Here is a 14,968-nt window from a genome sequence, read left to right as displayed (position 1 = left end):
TCACTGCAACCTCCTCCTCCCAGGTTCAAGCAATTCTTCTGCCTCAGCCTACCAAGTAGCTGCTATTACAGGCACCCACCACCACACGGGCTAATTTTGTATTTTTAGTAGAGACGGAGTTTCACCGTGTTGGTCAGGCTGGTCTCAGACTCCGGACCTCAGGTGATCTGCTCTCCTAGGCCTCCCAGAGTGCTAGGATTGCAGGTGTGAGCCACCACTCCCAGGCTACCCTGCTATTCTTAATGTATCAGATTTAAGTTTATGTATAATTTTTGCTTTTCAGTCCTTAACAACTAAAATTCATTAACACATGTTTTCTCTGTATTTCCCCAATAGACTTTGCTGTAAACAGACTAAAGCTGGCAGAAATTTTGTATTATAAAATACTAGAGACCGTAATGGTTCAGGAAACACGAAGACTTCATGGAATGGACATGTCAGTAAGTAAATCCACTCTCTGCGCTACTGGCAAGGTCCAAAAGTCGCAGCCTGGAAGCAGTGTTTTGAGAGGCTCTGTAAGGCATTGTGGGGGTCACCAATCTAGGACACACTTGGCCAGGATGACATTTAGTTGACTTTAGCACATGCAAGGCTAATCACATCTAGGCAGAAATGTGAAATAACATAAAGTTCATCTTTGGTACACATCAGTGTGTTTTAAGTTTTTTTTTGTTGTTTTTTGTTTTTGTCCTTCATTCCCAGCTAGTGATCCCTCCATCTGTTAAAGCAACTGTTAGTTAAGACATTTGTCCATACCTTCCAAGGATTTTGGATTATAAAATGGTGGGGGGAGGGGGGGCGGTTTGTTTTGGTTCTTTAACTATTTGACCAAGTCAGACCACTCTCTCCAATAAGCTATATAAAAGAATTTTTCTACAAATTCAAACCTATCATATGATCTTTGTTTCCTCTTCCTTCGTTATTTCCCTCTGCAGTCACTCTTGGAGTCTTCTAACTTTCTATCCCAATAGGAACAGGTTGATGTCTTAAGGATGCTGCATAACTATTGTAATAGAATTTCTCTTTGTGTTTACCTGGAAATTTTTTTCATATATTTTCTGTGTTGGTTTCTCTTTTTCCTGGATTCTGTGTCTTTCTCTTTCATAGTTTACACTAATAATCTTGATGGTGCATACAATCCCATGGCTTTCTGAGAAATAAGTAAATATACATATATATATATGTATTTTTTTTTTTTTAGACTGAGTCTTGCTCTGTCGCCTAGGCTGGAGTGCAGTGGCACGATCTTGGCTCACTGCAACCTCCATCTCCTGGGTTCAAGCGATTCTCATGCCTCAGCCTCCCGAGTAGCTGGGGTTACAGGTGCCCACCACCACGCCTGGCTAATTTTTGTATTTTTAGTAAAGACAGGGTTTTACCATGTTGGCCAGGCTGGTCTTGAACTCCTACCTCAAGTGATCTGCCCGCCTCAGCCTCCCAAAGTGCTAGGATTACAGCCACCTCACCTAGCTGAAAGAAGTAAATTTTTTAACTTTATTTATTTTAATTTTTTAATTTTTATTTATTTATTTATTTATTTTGATATGTAATCTCGCTCTGTCGCCCAGGCTGGAGTGCAGTAGCACAATCTCAGCTCACTGTAACCTCCGCCTCCTGAGTTCAAGCAATTCTCTGCCACAGCCTTCCGACTAGCTGGAATCCCAAGATTCCAGGCAAGATTGCAGGCACTCGCCACCACACTCGGCTAATTTTTTTGTATTTTTAGTAGAGACAGGGTTTCACCATCTTGGCCAGGCTGGTCTTGAACTCCTGACCTCGTGATCCACCTGCCTCAGCCTCCCAAAGTGCTGGGATTACAGGTGTGAGCCACTGCACCCGGCCAACTTTTTATTTTGAAATAATTCCAGATTCACAGAAAGTTGCAAAAGTAGTACAGAGAAGTCCCACACATCCTATATCCAGTTTCCCCAGTGGTTACAGTTTTACATACTGCAGTATCAGAACTGGGGAATTGACATTAAAACAGTGTGTACGTGTGTGTATAAAATTGTATCATATGCATAGATTATGTAACCATCACCAAAATAAAGATACTGAACTGTTAAAGATCTCCTTCCTGCTACCCGTTTATAGTTAGTTACACTTACTCCTCTCAGCCATTACTGTTTCCCACTTCTACATACTCTGTATGAATTCAATTCTTTTCAATTTGTTTTAGTTATTTTGTAGCCCAGGATATGATTTATCATGGTGAATGTTCTGTGGCCACTTGAAAAGAATGTAAATCTTCACATTTAACCTTGTCAGTAGGTTCTTGGAAACAGTGACTTTAAGCAAAAACAACACACAATGAAACCAATTTTACCACAGGCTAACTGATATAAGCAAGAGTTTAAGTTCCTTTGGCATATGTCTAGTCACAAAAACATCACCAAACTTCTAAATAAAGACAAAACACTTACAATGTTAAACGTTGAAATAAATAAGAGAAAGAGTAATAAAAATAAGGAAGATTATTACTTACCCAGTTATTCCTGTTCAAGGTCATGAGTGGCTGGAGCCTACCTCAGCAGCTCAAGATGAAAGGCGGGACCCAACCCTAGTCAGGACACCATTTCATCATAGGACACACACACACCCACACTTACACTGTCACAATTTAGATACGTCAGTTAAGCTAATGTACATATCTTTGAAATGTAAGAAGAAACCAGAGTACCCAGAGAGAGCTCATGCAGACATAAGAGAATGTACAAATTTCATACAGTGGCCCCAGCTGGGAATCCGTTATTTTTCATTGTTATGACAAAATGATGTTGAGCGAAATGTTGTTATTCAAGGATCTGCTGTATTCTGCTATGTTCGGATGGAGTATTCTGTAAATGTCAATTTTATCTTGTTGGTTGATGTTGTTATTTTATATTCTTCATGATTTCCAGTCTAGTTGTTATATCAGTTGTTGATAGAGGATGTTGAAGTATTCATGTATGATTATAGATTTGTCTATTTCTTTCAAGTCTGTCAGCTTTTCTCCACATATTTTGAAGCTCTGCTGTTTGATGCTTACACATTTAGGATTGCTGTCTGCCTTCTTAATGAATTGACTCTGTAATCATTATAAAATGTTACTCCCTGGCCAGGCGCAGTGGCCCACGCCTGTAATCCCAGCACTTTGGGAGACTGAGGCAGGTGGGTCACCTGAGGTCAGTAGTTCGAGACCAGCCTGGCCAACATGGCGAAACACGGTCTCTACTAAAAATATAAAAGGCTGAGCATGGTGGCTTACATCTCTAATCCCAGCACTTTAGGAGACCGAGGCAGGTGGATCACCTGAGGTCAGGAGTTCGAGACCAGCCTGACCAACATGGCAAAACCCTATCTCAACTAAAAATACAAAAATTAGCCAGGGGTGGTGGTGAGTGCCCATAGTCCCAGCTACTCAGGAGTTTGAGACAGGAGAATAGCTTGAACCTAGGAGGTGGAGGCTGCAGTGAGCCAAGATCGCACCACTGCACTCCACCCTGTGCAACAGAGTGAGACTCCATCTCAAAAAAACAAATAAATAAAAATACAAAAATTAGCCGGGCATGGTGGCAGGTGCCTGCAATCCCAGCTACTTGGGAGGCTGGAGCAGGAGAATTGCTTGAGCCTGGGAGGCAGAGGTTGCAGTGAGCCAAGATCACACCATTGCACTCCTGCCTGGAAGACAGAGCAAGACTGCATCTCAAAATAAATAAATAAGGCTGGACATGGTGACTCACGCCTATAATCCCAGCACTTTGGGAGGCCAAGCTGGGTGGATCACAAGGTCAGCAGTTCGAGACCAGCCTGGCCAACATAGTGAAACCCTGTCTCTACTAAAAATACAAAAATTAGCCAGGCATAGTGGCGTGCACCTGTAATCCCAGCTACTCGGGAGGCTGAGACAGGAGAATCTCTTGAACCTGGGAGGCGGAGGTTGTGGTGAGCCAAGATTGCGCCACTGCACTCCAGCCTGGGCAACAGAGTGAGACTCCATCTCAAAAAAAAAAAATTAAAAATTAAATAAATAAATAAAATGTTCCTCTCTGTCCATGGTAATTTTCTTTGCTCTGAAATCTACCTGATGTTTATGCACAACCACTCCTGCCTTCTTTTCATTAATGTTTGCGTGGCATATTTTTTTTCATCCTTTTTCAAGTGATCTTTGAAGTGAATTTCTTATAGTCAGTATATAGTTGGGTCATTTTTTTTTTTCCTAATCTTTGCTAATCTCTGTCATTTAATTAGTAAATTTAGATGACTTACATTTAGTAATTGTTATGTTAGTGCTTAAGTCTGCCATTTTATTTTTGTTTTCTCTTTGTTCTCACTCTTTTTTTAAATTTTGTTTTCTTTTTCCTCCCTTCCTGTGGTAACTTGAACATTTTTTAGAGCCTCGTAAAGTTTTTTTTTTAATAGATGTTTTATATAGCCATTTAACTAATTTAAGTAAAGTATAGAAACCTTACCTCACTTAAAGTCCCTTTTAAAGATTTTGCATAAGTACCTTTATTTTAGACTCATAATTGATTGATAGTTGTCTATGTACAGAATTCAAGATTGATGGGAGAGGCTGGGTGCTGTGGCTCACCTCTGTAATCCCAACACTTTGGGAGGCCAAGGCAGGTGGATCACCTAAGGTCAGGAGTTCTAGACCAGCCTGACCAACATGGTGAAACCCTGTCTCTACTAAAAAATACAAAATTAACCAGGCGTGGTGGCACATGCCTGTAATCCCAGCTACTAGGGAGAGGCTGAGGCAGGATAGTTTTAACCCAGGAGACAGAGGTTGCAGTGAGCCGAGATCACGCCATTGCACTCCAGCCTGGGCAACAAGAGCAACACTCCATCTCAGACAAAAAAAGAAAAAAAGATTGGTGGGAGGCTGAGACAAGAGGATTGCTTGAGCCCAGGAGTTTGAGGTTGTAATATGTACTGTATGTACACTGTGTAGGATGATTGTACTGTGAATAGCTACTGTACTCCAACCTAGGCAACATAACAAGTCCCCATCCCTAAAAACAAAAAATTAACTTAAAAAAAGAAAATAATTTTAGACTGACAATCATTTTCCTTTATGAGTTTGAAGGCACTGTTGCATTATTTTCTATTATAAATTCCACTGTTACTAATGAGAAGTCCGGTGACATTCGCATTCTCACTTAGTAGTATGTGACCTGTTTTTTTTTCTGGAATCTTTATCTTTTATCACTGATATTCTTAAATTTGTAAAAATGTATCTGACTGTGTTTTTTTCATTCATGTATTTGTCATTCCCACAGAGTTGCCCATTTAGTCTAGAAATTTATGCCCTGCAGTTTTGGTCATTTTATTGTGTTATTTCTTCAATGATATATTGCCCACTGATTTATCTTTCTGGAACTTCTATTTTTCAGATGATGGACCTTCTGAATTGACCTTCTTAATTTCTTCTCTTATTTTCCATTTCTTTATCTCTTTTATTCTACTTTTAAAGATATTTACTTAACTTTTCATCTCGTCCCAATGAACTTTTAATTTCAACTACATTTTCATTTCTCTTTCATGTTCTCTAAAGTTACTAATTTAGATTTATTTGAAGTTTTCTTAACTGCTTCACCTCTGTTTCTCCTGAATTTTTCTCCATTTTTCTCTCTTTCTTTTTTCTTTTTTTTTTTGTTTTCTTTCTTTTTTTTTGAGACAGAGTTTCACTCTTGTTGCCCAGGCTGGAATGCAATGGTAAGATCTTGGCTTACCACAACCTCTGCCTCCCGGATTCCAGCGATACTCCTGCCTCAGTCTCCCGAGCAGCTGGGATTACAGGGATGCACCACCACACCTGGCTACTTTTGTATTTTTAGTAGAGATAGGGTTTCTCCATGTTGGTCAGGCTGGTCTCCAACTCCTGACCTCAGGTGATCCACCCACCTCAGCCTCCCAAAGCGCTGGGATTACAGGTATGAGCCACTGTGTCCAGCCTTTTTTCTCTCTTTTTAAAAAATATTTTTAATTTTTTTAAAATATTAGTTTATGTTTTTTATTAACTCATACACAGTTACTTGACATCTGGTTTGTTGAAGCAGTAAGTCAGACATTTGCCACAATAATGTCTGTCAAAGTGACTTGCCATAAACACTCCAGCACCACATTCATCAGAAGGGCACTCTCGACGAAAGCAACTAATTTTGCCATTCTCATCTACCTTATAATATTTCAGGATAGCCAGCTTAACCTTCTTTCTTTCTCTTGTGCTTATTCTTCTTGGGAGTGGTGTAAGACTTCTTCCTTTTCTTAGCACCACCACGAAGTCTCAACACAAGATGAAGAGTAGACTCCTTTTGAATGTTGTAGTCAGACATCTTCCAATTGCTTGCCAGCAAAGATCAGTCTTTGCTGATCAGGAGGAATTCCTTCCTTATCCTGGATATTGGCCTTTACATTTTCTGTTGTGTTCAAGGGTTCAACCTCAAGGGTGATGGTCTTCCCTGTAAGGGTTTTCACGAAAATCTGCATTTGCAGATAGCGGATCTTTAATTTTTTTGGCGGGGAAGGGGGACAGAGTCTCGCTCTGTCGCCCTGGCTGGAGTGCAGTAGTATGATCTTGGCTCACTGTAAGCTTCGCCTCAATGGATTCAAACGATTCTCCTGCCTCAGCCTCTTGAGTAGCTGGGATTATAGGCATATGCTACCACGCCCAGCAAATTTTTGTATTTTTTGGTAGAGATGGGGTTTTACCATGTTGGCCAAGCTGGTCTCGAACTCCTGACCTCAGCTAATCCACCCGCCTCGGCCTTTCAAAGTGCTGGGGTTACAGGAGTGAGCCACCGCACCTGGCTTTTTTTTTTTCTTTTTTTTTTTAGTACGATGGTGTCTCGCTATGTTGCTCAGGCTAGTGTCAACTGCTGGGTTCAAGTGATCCTCCTGCCTCAGCTTCCCAAGTAGCTGGGACTACAGGTACATGCTGCTGCACCTCGCTTTTCTGTTTGTTTTGACCTATGTTTTTCAGTTAAGAGGTTTTCCTCAAATGTCGGATAATTCTTGGTTGTCCACTTAAATTTGAATGAGACACAAAAACTTGTGTTCAAAGCTGTGTGAGTGAGGCAGTAAAAGTTTGTTTCAAAGCTCTTTTATTTCAAGAGTGGAAATAAAAAGTCCATTGACCTCAGATGATCACAGAGTGTTAGAGAATCTCATCTGCTGGTGCCCATAAAACTTTTCTGGAATGTCTCAGTTTCTCCAGAGACATATCTGTTAACATCTTGCCTGGCTGCTGGTGTTGTGGATCAGAAGAAGGAAGGGAAATTTGATCTTATGGTTCAGTCTGCAGAGTCTCTAAAGACTAAAACCTTAGTCTTTTCTGTGCCTGATGTTCTCTACCTCTGAGTCTTCAGTTCAATTTCTCTGGAGAATAATCCTGTAGATTCCTGTGGAGACAGAATAGAGGTCTGTCATCTGATCCCATAGAGTGGGAGTTGTGTGGGGACCTGAGGATCCTAAGACTTTCAGATCACCCACCCCGTGCTTCACCCCTACTTCCCATTCTGCCTGTGTCCTCAGTTGCTATGTCTTTTAGAGCAGATTCATTTGTTTTAAATGTCTCACTGCAGGTCCTTAGGCTTGACCATCATCCCTTCTGCTGAGTAATTTGTCATCCTTTATATATTGTGGTTTACAGTTACAGATGACTCCTAGTTTAACTGATGATGGAGTTTCTGTTTTTTATCCTCTCTTGATTTGGGGTGATATTTGGTTTTTTTGTTTTTGTTTTTTGTTTTTTTCTGAGACTGAGTCTCACTCTGTTACCCAGTCTGGAGTGTGGTGGTGTGATCTCGGTTCACTGCAACCTCTGCCTCCCAGGTTTAAGTGATTCCACTGCCTCAGCCTCCGGAGTAACTGGGATTACAGGCATGCGCCACCACACCCAGCTAATTTTTGTATTTTTAGTAGAGACAGGGTTTCACCATGATGGCCAAGCTGGTCTTGAACTCCTGACCTCAAGTAATCCACCTGCCTCGGCCTCCCAAAGTGCTGAGATTACAGGGGAGAGCCACCACGCTCAGCTAATCTGGGGTGATATTTGAAAGAAAGAAGGCAACAAACACTGTTTTTAAAACTGAAAACTTATATTAAATGTAATGGTAAAGTAGGACTTTTATTTTCTCAGTGAAATATTTCTTTTTCTAAACATTTTTGTCTAAACTGTGGCATATTACCTTTCATTTCTGTTTTGATAAATAAATCCTTATGTTGACAAAACAATTAACTGTCATTAAGAAAAAAAACAACCAATTCTCATGCTTTTCTGTTGATGGGAATACTGACATATTATTTGTTCAGATTTCAAAGCAGATTGTTATGTACACCTTATTTAAATTTATTACCTACCACTGAGCAAGATTAGGTATTACAGGAAAACTACCAGTTTGAGAACTCAAATTTTTATTTCCAGTAATCTAGTATAATATAATTTGCACGTTATTGTTTCTTGTTTCCATAGTTTTCTTTGTGCAATGGCGAAGACTGAAATTGCTGAAGAATATTAAACTGTGGTCTTTCTCTTCCCCCAGGTTCTTTTAGAGCAAGATATATTTCATCATTCCTTGATGGCTTGTTGTTTGGAAATTGTGCTCTTTGCCTATAGCTCACCTCGTACTTTTCCTTGGATTATTGAAGTTCTCAACTTGCAACCATTTTACTTCTATAAGGTAAGATGAAAACAAAGTTCTGTTATGAGATGAAAACAGTGTTTCTCACAGAAACATTGTATTTATCTTAGTGCTGAAGAAAAACACTGTTGTGATATCTGGAAAATGTTTCCAGATGTGTTCTGAAAATATATATTCCTGGCTGGGTACGGTGGCTCATGCCTGTAATCCCAGCACTTTGGAAGGCCAAGGTGGGAGGATCACCTGAGGTCAGGAGTTCGAGACCAGCCTGGCCAACATGGTGAAACTCCATCTCTACTAAAAATACCAAAAAAAAGTAGCCGGGCATAGTGGCGAGCACCTGTAATCTCAGCTGCTCAGGAGGCTGAGGCAGGAGAATTGCTTGAACCTGGGAGGTGGAGGTTTGCACTCCAGCCTAGATGACAAGAGCAAAATTCTGTCTCAAGAAAAAAGAATGATAATATGTATTCCTTTTGGGTGAAACCAGGAACACAAGAGACAGTTGAGCATACAGTGGCTCACATCTATAATCCCAGCACTTAGGAAAACTGAGGCTGGAGGATGGCTTGAGTCCAGGAGTTTGAGGTTACAGTGAGCTATGATTGTGCCACCACACCACTCCAGCCTGGGCACCTAAGCAAGACCTTGTTTCAAACAAAAAAAAGGAGAGAGAGAAGGTGAGAAGGTAAATTAAGTCAATCTTATAGCTTCAGTTCCTTTGTTATCACAGACTTGAAAATATGACCTGGAACTAGTACTTAACTTCATATTTTCCCTATTTATGAATGAAAATTATAATCCTGTTAAACAAATGCGTGGTGAAGAACAAAAAACTTTCTACCAAGAGGAAAAAAGACCTAAAATTGATTTTGGTGATAGTCTAACTAATAAAGCTGTAATAATAGATTATGCTTCTTCCCCAAGTTTGAGCTAATTCAGTGTGAATGAATCTTAAGTATTTTTCTTACTGCAACTATTTTTATTATCTTTTCAAAATAAAACAGAGGTCATAGCTATTGAACTACATCATCACCCTCAATAACATTTAGTCATCACAGTCAATAACGTTTAATGTTACATAGTATCGAAATTTAAGACTAATGCTACTGTTATGCTTCTTGGCATGATTTAGTTAATATTTAGTCATCTAGGCTACTTTTCTACTGGTGATAGAAAAATTGGTTTGAAGAGTTAAATTTTTATACCTAAAGTATGCCTGAATTAAAGTTGTAGAAAATGCAGGTCATTGGAAAGCTTATCTCTGTGAATTATTGAGTGTGATTAAAGTATTTTTAGGTTTCTTAGGGAGAAGTGATTCTACTATACACTTACTTTAATGTTAATGTATATATTCAACTTTTGCCATTAGGAAAAAGTTTAGTTTTGTCAACAACCTCATACTAATTTGTTTTTATTTGTAACATCCTTATTTTATTCAAGAAGCTAAATGCCTTTTTTTTTTTGTAGAGACTCGGTTTCACTATGTTGCCCAGGCTGGTCTCGAACTCCTGGGCTCAAGCAGTCCTCTCACTGTGGCCTCCCAAAGTGTTGGGATTACAGGCATGAGTCACTGTGTCGCCCTCCTTTGTTTTTTTAAACGACATAAATGATGTGTGCTGCTTGAAGAAAATCATAAACATAAATGTGGGCCGGGCGCAATGGCTCACGCCTATAATCCCAGCACTTTGGGAGGCCGAGGCAGGCAGATCATGAGATCAGGAGATTGAGACCATCCTGGCTAATATGGCAAAACCCCATCTCTACTAAAAATACAAAAAATTAGCCGGGCATCGTGGCACGTGCCTGTAGTCCCAGCTACCTGGGAGGCTAAGGCAGGAGAATGGCTTGAACCTGGGAGACAGAGATTGCAGTGAGCCGAGATGGCGCCATTGCATTCCAGCCTGAGCAACAGAGCAAGACTCCGTCTCAAAATAAATAAATAAATAAATGTGAATATTAAAGTCATACATCATAATCTAATTATCACTCCTATTATTAATATTTTATGTATATAAACTTTTTTCTGGATACTTCCCTTATTAAAATAGAATTATAGTATATATAAGCAAAGTCACTTTAAATAGTTCATTCATTCTGTTATTTTGAGTTAGCGGAAAAAATAGTCTGGAAAGGAACAATACATTTAAAATAGAACTAGACTTGGAACCTAACACCTGACTTCTCCCACTGTTGGGCTGTTGACCAGTTATCACCTATCATTGCCTCAGGTTGTCATTTATAAAATAAAACGTGAAAAACAGAAATGTATGTGAACATATTTTAAAGAACTTAAAAGCTCCTTTATAAATTAGAAGATGTTAGTAAGCCACAGAATTATGGTTCAAAGATGATTTTGGTTCTGTGCCACAGAATAAGGCCACAGTGGCTGGGTGCAGTGACTCACACCTGTAATCCCAACACTTTGGGAGGCCTAGGCGGGCAGATCACCTGAGGTCAGGAGTTCTAGACCAGCCTGGCCAACATGGTGAAACCTCAGCTCTACTAAAAACTACAAAAATTTGCCAGGTGTGGTGGCAGGTGCCTGTAATCCCAGCTACTCAGGAGTCTGAGGCAGGAGAATCATTTGAACCCGTGAGGCAGAGGTTGCAGTGAGCCAAGATCGCACCACTGCTCTCCAGCCTGGGCAATAGAGGGAAACTCTGTCTCAAAAAGAAGAAGAAAGCCACAGCTAGTCCTACATGCAAGTCCAGACTAGAACTAACTGCTTGAAACCACATTGCCTTCTCACCTTTCTCCTCTGCAGGTTATTGAGGTGGTGATCCGCTCAGAAGAGGGGCTCTCAAGGGACATGGTGAAACACCTGAACAGCATTGAAGAACAGATTTTGGAGAGTTTAGCATGGAGTCATGATTCTGCACTATGGGAGGCTCTCCAGGTTTCTGCAAACAAAGTTCCTACCTGTGAAGAAGTGAGTCTGGGCAAGGCTGATAATCCTATCATTAAAAAAAATAAAAAATAAAAAATAAAACAGCTTTATTGAGAGAATTCCTACGCCATACAGTTCACCCATTTTAAGTGTACAATTCAGTGGTTTTAGTATATAAATAGATATGTGCAGCCATAACCACAATTTTAGAATATATTCATCACTTCAAAAAGAAACGTACATCCTTTAGCTATCACTTCCCTACCCCTATATCTTCTCCCTAGCTCTAAGTAACTGCTAATCTACTTTCTGTCTCCGTAAATTTGCCTATTCTAGACATTTCATATAAATGGAATCATAAAAATGTAGTTCCTTTTGACTGGGTGTCTGTCGCTTAGCATAATGTTTTTAAGGTTCATCCATGTTGTAGAATGTATCAGTATTTCATTTCCTCTTTTTTTTTAAGGTGGGGTTTCCCTCTGTTGCCCGGGCTGGTGTGCAGTGTTGCAAACGTGGCACACTGACTGCACCCTCAACTTCCTCGGCCCAAACGGCCCTTCTGCCTCTCAAGTAGCTGAGACCACAGGCACATACCACCACACCCAAACCCGGCTAATTTTTTTTTCTTTCTGTTTTTCTTTTTTTAAGACGGAGTCTTGCTCTGTCACCCAGGCTGGAATGCAGTGGCGCAATCTCGGCTCACTGCAACGTCTGCCTCCCGGTTCAAGCAATTCTCTGCCTCAGCCTCCCGAGTAACTGGGACTATAGGCACCCACCACCACGCCCAGCTGATTTCTTTGTATTTTTAGTAGAGAAGGGGTTTCACCGTGTTAGCTAGGATGGTCTTCCAAAGTGCTGGGATTACAGGTATGAGGCACTGCGCCTGGCCTGTCTTCACTTTCTTGATGGTGTCTTTGAAATGCAAATATTTTTAATTTTGATGGTGTCCAATTCAGATATTTTTTTCTTCTGCTTGTGCTTTTTGGTATCATGTCTAGGAAACCGTTAAACTTATTTAAAATTTTTCAAATGTCTGTATAAAGATTGAACACTTTTCATTAGTGGCATTTAGAATTAAAAAATAAAAAACAAAGGCCGGCCACAATGGCTCATGACTGTAATCCCAGCACTTTGGGAGGCCAAGGCGGGTGGATTGCCTGAGGTCAGGAGTTCGAGACCAGGCTGGCCAACATGGTGAAACCCTGTCTCTACTAAAAATACAAAAAAATTAGCCGGGCATGGTGGCACACACCTATAATCCCAGCTACTTGGGAGGCTGAGGCAGGAGAATTGCTTGCACCCGGGAGGCGGAGGTTGCAGTGAGCTGAGATGGTGCTGTTGCACTCCAGCCTGGACAACAGAGCAAGACTCTGTCTCAAAAAAAATAAAATAAATAAATAAATAAAAATTAAAAATGTGTGCCCAGAGTTGTACACAAATTACATTTTTAATAGTAGTATCATGTGAGAAATCGAGGTTTTTTTTTTCTCTACTTCTGTTATTCTTTTGTAACTCCTGTCTTTTGATTCTTCTTTGTTTTGTCTCCTTATGTACTTCATTAGTCTTCTTAAATTTTTCCCTAATTCCAAACTACTAGAGCTATCCAAGGCCAGGAGGAATTGAAAAGAAGATGGTTGCTTGAAATCTCTCTTCCATATTTCTTTGGTCTTTTGCAGCAGACAGTAACTTACTGGGCCACTCTTCAGTGTTCATCAGTTTATTTCCATTGAAGAACTTCAAACTCCTTCAAGTTCAAAAAAGCTGTGAACTCGAAGAAGGATTAGTATTGAAGCCGTTGCTCTTATAACTTACTAGTTGTATGACCTTGGGCAAATTTCACCTTCAAATCCTCAATTTTCTCATCCCTAAATGGAGAATGATACTGCCTACCTCATAAGTTTAGTTCTTGTGGTTGGTAACTTACCTATATAAATTATAAGGTTAAATGAAATGAACTCTTTCCATAAGTTTGTTAACATTAAGAATTGAGCACTTTATCCAAGTTGTATTTTGTGAAGAAGTGAGAAAGAGAAATAAAATAGTAAAAAATAAAAGTTAAGAAAACACTTTTTCGGCCAGGCACAGTGACTCGCGCCTGTAATCCCAGCACTTTGGGAGGCTGAGGTGGGTGGATCATCTGAAGTCAGGAGTTCGAGATCAGCCTGGCCAACATGGTGAAACCTCGTCTCTACTAAAAATACAAAAATTAGCTGGGTGTGATGGCATGCACCTGTAGTCCTAGCTACTCAGGAGGCTGAGGCAGGAGAATTACTTGAACCCGAGAGGTGGAGGTTGCAGTGAGCCGAAATCGTGCCACTGCACTCCAACCTGGGCAACAGAGTGAGACTTTATCTAAAAAAAAGAAAAGAAAATAAAACATTTTTAATAAGTTTTAATCAGCAAGTTTATATGTAAACCCAAGGGTTTTTGTTTTCTACAGGTTATATTCCCAAATAACTTTGAAACAGGAAATGGAGGAAATGTACAGGGACATCTTCCCATGATGCCAATGTCTCCTCTAATGCACCCAAGAGTCAAGGAAGTTCGAACTGACAGTGGGAGTCTTCGAAGAGGTAGGTTCAACATTGGTAAAGGAATGAAAAAGTAACAAAGGGTATTTGGGTTTCTTTTCAGAGAAAATTTTAAGTCTTGTGAGTATATTATTAAGAAATCTAATTTTTTCAGCAGGATTCAAAAAGGAGCTTGATGCTTGTGCCAGCACCCCTGTGTAGCTCGTTGTACACTACATTATATACAATAATATATATATTATATACTATAGTGTATACTATATTAATAGAATTTTAAATATAATTTATTTAATAAATGTATGTAATCTTTCCTGAATGCTAATGGAGAACTGTTTAAATAAGCTAACGTCAGGCATGATGGCATCTTTCTGTAGTCCTAGCTACTCAGGAGGCTGAGGCAGGAGGATTGAGGATTGTGTTTGAACCCAGCCTGGGCAAAATAGTGAGACCCCCCTCATGTCCCAAAAAAAAGAAAAAGAAGAAAGGAAAAAAAAAAGATAAGTGTATTAGTCTCTTCTCATGCTGCTAATAAAGACATACCCAAAGCTAGGTAATTTATAAAGGAAAGAGGTTTGATTTACTCACAGTTCCACATGCCTGGGGAGGCCTCACAATCATGGTGGAAGGCAAAGGAAGAGCAAAGGCACCTCTTACATGGCAGCAGGCAAGAGAGCTTGTGCAGGGGAACTCCCCTTGATAAAATCATCAGATCTCGTGAGACTTATTCACTATCAGGAGAACAGCATGGGAAAGACCCACCCCCATGATTCAATGACCTCCCACCTGGTCCCTCCCATGACACGGAATTATGGGAATGACAATCAAGATGAGATTTGGGTGGGGATGCAGCCAAACCGTATCACTAAGCTAAATACCTACTTTTCCAAATTTCACAAATTTATATTCTTGCTTTGCCTGTGTAT

At 40.1% G+C, this 14,968-nt stretch overlaps 1 protein-coding gene and 1 pseudogene across 13 annotated transcripts in view; one reads left to right on the top strand and one right to left on the bottom strand.

The window, feature by feature from the left end:
• The window catches only part of RBL1 (RB transcriptional corepressor like 1), an 88,991-nt gene that overhangs the window by 34,557 nt on the left and 39,466 nt on the right, over positions 1 to 14,968 (top strand). For all 13 annotated transcript variants that reach the window (XM_074005286.1, XM_005568943.5, XM_074005289.1 and 10 more), the window contains 4 exons: positions 337 to 440; positions 8,529 to 8,666; positions 11,392 to 11,556; positions 13,955 to 14,087. In XM_074005286.1, the coding sequence (XP_073861387.1) occupies positions 337 to 440; positions 8,529 to 8,666; positions 11,392 to 11,556; positions 13,955 to 14,087 (540 nt within the window). The remainder of the gene's footprint in view (positions 1 to 336; positions 441 to 8,528; positions 8,667 to 11,391; positions 11,557 to 13,954; positions 14,088 to 14,968) is intronic.
• LOC102143099 (ubiquitin-ribosomal protein eS31 fusion protein-like) lies at positions 6,017 to 6,474 on the bottom strand (annotated as a pseudogene).

The sequence above is a fragment of the Macaca fascicularis genome, chromosome 10 (genome assembly GCF_037993035.2).
Source record: "Macaca fascicularis isolate 582-1 chromosome 10, T2T-MFA8v1.1".
Lineage (NCBI taxonomy): Eukaryota > Metazoa > Chordata > Mammalia > Primates > Cercopithecidae > Macaca > Macaca fascicularis.
This window is presented reverse-complemented; position numbering and strand designations above follow the sequence as displayed.